This window comes from Erpetoichthys calabaricus, chromosome 5 (genome assembly GCF_900747795.2).
Source record: "Erpetoichthys calabaricus chromosome 5, fErpCal1.3, whole genome shotgun sequence".
NCBI lineage: Eukaryota > Metazoa > Chordata > Cladistia > Polypteriformes > Polypteridae > Erpetoichthys > Erpetoichthys calabaricus.
In genome coordinates this window covers 210,857,250-210,863,249 of record NC_041398.2, presented here as the reverse complement: position 1 = coordinate 210,863,249, position 6,000 = coordinate 210,857,250, and the positions used below count along the sequence as shown (strand labels likewise).

The following is a 6,000-nucleotide window of genomic DNA, read 5'->3' as shown; positions in this document are numbered from 1 at the left end:
ATTTATACGCTTCTTATATATTGTTCAAATTCTTTTATCAAAATACCAGTGACAGCGCAATGCACGATAACATGGAGTGAATACACCATACGCATCTGCCCACGGCCGCCCTGGTGTGCGCAGATAGGAGTTGATTCTAAAATAAAATAAACATAAAAAGAGTAATACATTCATCACCCATAAAGCGGATAGCAGACGTGACGTATTATATGTGTACCACATTTCAAGTCAATAGGTGAAACGGTTTGCAAGCTACATGTGATTTAAAATCCTGGAAAGACCAACGAAAAGCCACGGTAGCAAATTATACAAGAAGATTTTACTGTTTAATAATTTATATTTATATGAAATGTGCTTCTTATATATTACTTCATATTCTCATATGATAATGATGTTAATGTTGTTTATATTGATTTCTATGTTATTGTAAGTGCATCTATGTGTGTATATGTATGTATGTATGTGTATACTGTGTATATATATATATATATATATATATATATATATATATATATATATATATATAAAATATATATATAAAAAATGTATGTGTATATGTATATATAATATATCTGTATATGTGTGTATATGTGTGTGTATATGTGTATATGTATATATATATGACAGCAACACTCATAACAATGACAACACAATTACATTGACAATCATGTTACGTTATTTTTAAAATGTTTCCTTTACTTTTTCATAACCTCTTTAACACACTACTTCTCCGCTGCGAAGCGCGGGTATTTTGCTAGTCTAAAATAAAAGATAATTTCTTGTTGAGTGCCCTTATCAGAGCAAGAATCTTTTCCTGGCTCCCTTAAAAATTTTATGTTGTTCGGTGGGCACAATACCTCTGCTACCTCATTAGTCATAACACTTAATTTGGTAAAGGTTCAAAGATGTGCCCAGTTACCCTGTCATTCAGAAATAAATAAAAAAGTCTGTAGTCTTGGCAAAATCGTTTTTTCAAATAAAATATCACCCATTCAGTTCACCACAAAATGAAAGTCATTTATGGTTCAACAGAAGATTTTTTCTTTTGACTTTGTTGACAGTACAGCTCAGGTGTAGGGAAAGAGTGAACATGCCGTGTGCAATCTACAAAGAGTATCAATTTGAAGTCCAAAAGGGTTTCTGTCATTTCTCATATTTACTTTGAAACGTTGGTATATTAGAAAAGAGAATTAAACAGAACCCTTGCTGCATCACTGCAGCAGTGTAGCTCAGTGCTCAACAAAACTGAAAGCTGGCCATGAGCAATGAGCATCTGAAAAACAAAGTTGAGCAACGATTATGTTTCATTCCATTCATTACCGTATTTTGGTATCCATGGAAAGGCCTAGTTGAATGCTCCATTGAATGAAGCATGTAACTATAGCCATCATATATGTTGTTATATCTATGGCATTACATAACCGGGCAATAACAAGATGGTTTGGATTTCAATGGTACCTTTAATTTTCTTTTATAAATTACAAAACAATCAAGTATGTGATCTATGAATAATATTAATTAAAAAAATGTTTTTCTGTGTACATTTTTCTATGAAAAAAATTGTAATGGACTATGCCTCTGAGCAATCCAGATGCTCCCAGAAAGCTTAAGAACATCCCAAAACCCAGTTGAGGCAACTCGCGTCATTTCCAAATGGACAGAACCCTTTAGCTAGGCTGGGGAAAATGTGCGGATACTCTTTCTCGGTCGTGTGAGCCACATTTACTCTCTGTTATGGCCAAGATGTCTCCCTTATTAAATTAGTTTGCCCTGGGCACCTGAAACCCCCCAGCTGGCTGTGCCACTTGCAAAAATTTGTACCCATTCTACGTAGCACAATGGGAAAAGAATGTTGTATTTGCTTCAATTTACAAAACAATCTTAAATCTCTCAGAGGGACAGACTAAAGTTTTTTTTTTAGAATTTAGCAAGAGTTTATTAGTACTGTTCTAAAATAAACAAGCTGGCCTTCTGTTAACTGTTCTGATGTTTCACTGTCTGTAAAAGTATTTCATATTGATCTTTTCATGCATATGGTTCTAGAAATTAGGTAGAGGATTTGATCGTCCTCTTGAGTGATGTGTTTCATCGTAATTAATTCAATCAATACAATTCTTCTATAGATGATCAGTGGTCTTGCCTTATAAGGACTGTGCACAGGAGATCCTCCTGCAAATTAACTGAGCTTGAACTCTTCTACAAGGAGGACATGTACATTTACATTTATTCACTTAGCAGAAGGTTTTATCCAAAATGACTTACAAAATAGGTCAAACATAACTGAGCAGCATCAGCCTTGGGAGTGAATGGTATAAGATAATTTAACTTAATCTGTACACCTTTGAGAAGTGAAGATAAGCCAGAGTACCCTGAAGAAACTCATATGGACAAAGAGAAAACTTCCAAATTCCATACAGCATCTAGTGCAGGAGCTTGTAAGCTAAGACTGTGGACCTCTGAGGAACAGCACGACTGTGTCAGTGGCTATATTAATAGTTACATTAGTATAGTTCTTGTTTTACTTTATTTTATTAGCAGATTATATTATACTAGACATTAAGCCCATTACAATAACGGGTGCTAGAACAGTAGTCCATAAACATTAGTAGGAACAGTCTGTATTAAATGGCAAGGGACCTTTTACCTCAGTAAATTTTTTCCGTAAAATGCCTGTAATTTTCTCTGACAGTAATACTGGCTTTGCTGTCCGTAATATGCATTTAATTTTCTTTCACAACAGTGGGCAATCAGCAGATTCTCCTCTGCAACTGATGTAATGTGCGTGAAAATAAATCTACTTTTAAAAGTCATTGTATTGTAATATCATGAAAATTCGTTATTTAGGAAAACCCCTTCAACGACTGACACTTTACACTTTAACGGGCCAAGCTTCTTAATCGCAAATCTAACATCCTCAGAGTGAACACTTGCACAACAATGGGGAAGCTGGTCTGCGTGTCTCAGTACCTGATTGGATTTTTCGTGTTTTATGTTTTAGGTCTTAACTCATTTACCGAAATCCGATTGGATCGGCCGCGCGATATTTTATAGGTCCCTCCCTCTCTGTCTTGAGTGACGCGTCAGGCAGCCTTTGAAGCATCTGCTTTGAAGCATCGCACCGTGCCCTGCGCATGCGCACTTCACCAGAAGACACACACACACGGACACTGGACGCACACGGGGGGTTTATTAAAGAGGATTACTATTATTATTTATTATTAGAGTTTGTATTAGTTGTTACTTGGTTTTGGTGTGTTTTTGTTTTATTATCATTTTTTTTCTTATAAAATACATGTTTAGTCCATTGGTAAAACAGTATCATAAATAGTTCCTCTGTATCCAGTGGGAAGAGCTTTCATTTCCTGAAAAGTGTGTCTTAAGATAAAATTATGCTAATATATTACATTTATTCTCATATATTTAAATGTCCATGGTGTCTCAGGTCTGCTCTAGCCTTTTAAATTGACAGTAGAAAGTTCTTTCCTTTCTACATGACTTTAAAATAAAATATTGAAAAAAATGTAAATAATGTACTTATTTAACACATTTGTTTACAGCTTGGTGCTATTTTAATGTCAAATTTTATGGGTAAAGCCAATGGAAACTTGGAGTTTGTGTATATCTTGTTGAGAAGGGTTTTACTGCAAGGAAAGTCATACTGTAAATAGATGAAGAGATCAATGGTCCATACTTAATTAAAATCATATATATAACTCTGGCAGAAAAAGAGTTACTATGATTGTATTTATGTAAATATCTTGAAAACTATTTGAATCATTTTGAAAAAAATCCAATACAGTTTCATTTTCATTTATTTCAGGTTTTGTGACAATTAACAGCTTTAGTGATATTTTGCAAGATCTGACATCTATTAGCCTTGGGAATGACTTTTTACCTGACCTCTGGATGAATATTTCTGTGAATCAGGTAAATGGTTTATAGTGTAATAAAGTGCAAACAGATATCATTTTCTTAGTTTTTTAGTCACCAGTGATACTAAAATCACATATGTTATGCTAAAAAAATTAATAATAATATTGATCATCTTACTGTCAGATTACTGCTCAGTCATAATAGTCTTTTGTTTTTTTGGATCTAGACTTAACTGTTCAGAGACTGTTCCCAACACTGCCTCACTGAGGTAGTTCAGTTAAAGCCGATGTCAAATTACGTGACTTCTAGTCATAGGGTATGTCAGACTTGCCAACCAGTGTTGGAGAAAGTTACTACTAAAAGTGATTTAGTTGCATTAAACTGTAGCACCCTGCGAGGGAAGAAAACACGCCAGACAACATTTTTTTAATGCAGGCAAAAACTACTGAACTTTATTTATTTGAACATGCTTAAACTATATACATAACTGTTGCCTTTCCACTCATCACCCCATCTCCTCCCAAACTGCAGTGCATGTGAATTGTGTCCTTACAGAGGTGCGGCACCTCCAGTTGCTACACAGGCCCCGTCAGAATTCACACGCTATGGCAATGTTAACCTGGTCAGGTCACACACTATGCGCCCATTCCAAGTGCGGGTAGGCAGGGTTGTGACCGGACCCGGAGAACTAACATCTGGATGCCCAGTAGGCACAGGTATATTAGGGGAAGCAGTGGCCAGCTCACCAACAGGGGTCAGAAAAGAGTCAAAAACCTGAGAAGAATCTGTGTGCACAGGCTTGAAGTGATCCACCGACACCATCTGCTGTTTACCACCGATGTCAAGCACAAATGTTTTGTCTCTGTGCTCCAGGACTCGGAAATGGCCGTCATAAGGTGGTTTCAGTGGGCTACGATGTGCCTTGTGCTAGACAAATAAACTTTGCTGACTGCAGATGGCATGTGAACCAGGAGTGAGGTGAACTGTGCTGGGCAGGAGGCACTAGCTGGAAGTTGGCTGCTCTGTCCAGAAGTGGAGATTGATGTCGGGATACAGTCCAGGGGACAGAACCCTGAGGGATAAAATCCCCAGTCACACAAAGACATTGACCAAAGACCAATTCAGCAGATGAGACCTGCAGGTCCTCTTTCGGAGCTATATGAAGCCCCAGCAGCACCCATGGCAGATGATCGGCCCAGCTGTTGTTGGTAAGAAAGGCCTTGAAGGCTGACTTTAGCAGCTGGTGAAATTGCTCACAAAGGCCATTATCTTGGGGGTGGTAAGCAGTGGTATGGTGCAGTGTCATCCCAAGGTCCCGTGCCATTGCAACCCAGAGTTGTGATGTGAAGTGTGCGTCACTGTCGGAAGTGATGTGGGAGGGCATGCCAAACCATGCAACCCAAGTGCTGATAAAAGAAATCACTACTTCTGTTGCAGTCGTACACATCAAAGGAATAACTTCAGGCCACTTGGTAGTCCTGTCAACAACAGTGAGCAGGTGTGTAAAACCATGTGAAGGAGGAAGGTGGCCTACTAGGTTCACGTGAACATGGTCAAAATGGTGAGCAGGCACTCGGAAAGGTGTCAGCTTGGCTTTAATATGGTGATATATTTTAGCCTTCTAGCATACAACACAAGCTGCTGCCCAGTTCCAAACATTTTTTTGAAGCCCCACCAAACAAATGTGTTCACCACCAAACATTGGGATGCCCTCTTCCCTGGATGTGAGAGGCTGTGTACGGTGTCAAAAATGTACCGTCTCTAGTTGCTGGGGACAATTGGGCATGGGTAACCTGTGCTGGTGTCACAAAGGAGTTTAGCCGCACTGCCATCCAAGTACACCTCTGGCAACTGCAGGCAGGTTTCTGCCGAGTGAAGAGCCTGGACCTTTGGACCCTTAGCTTGGTCAACCTATAGCTGGGAGTAGTCAGTTCCAATGTGTATGGTTGCTAGTGCGGGCTGGGAGAGATAGTCAGCCACCATATTGTTCTTACCCTCGACATGCTGGATGTCTGCTGTGAACTCTGCGAGGAAATTCAGAATGTTTTCTGTTGAAAGTGCTATACTTGCATTCATTGGGCTGTAAATGTCTGCTGAAAAATGCCAATGGCTGCCAGACATCATCAG

The 6,000-nt window shown here is 38.5% G+C and overlaps 1 protein-coding gene across 5 annotated transcripts in view; it reads left to right on the top strand.

Moving 5' to 3' along the window:
- spef2 (sperm flagellar 2) overlaps window positions 1-6,000 on the top strand; it is a 146,964-nt gene that overhangs the window by 121,218 nt on the left and 19,746 nt on the right. For all 5 annotated transcript variants that reach the window (XM_051928343.1, XM_051928342.1, XM_051928341.1 and 2 more), the window contains exon 32: window positions 3,821-3,927. In XM_051928343.1, the coding sequence (XP_051784303.1) occupies window positions 3,821-3,927 (107 nt within the window). The remainder of the gene's footprint in view (window positions 1-3,820; window positions 3,928-6,000) is intronic.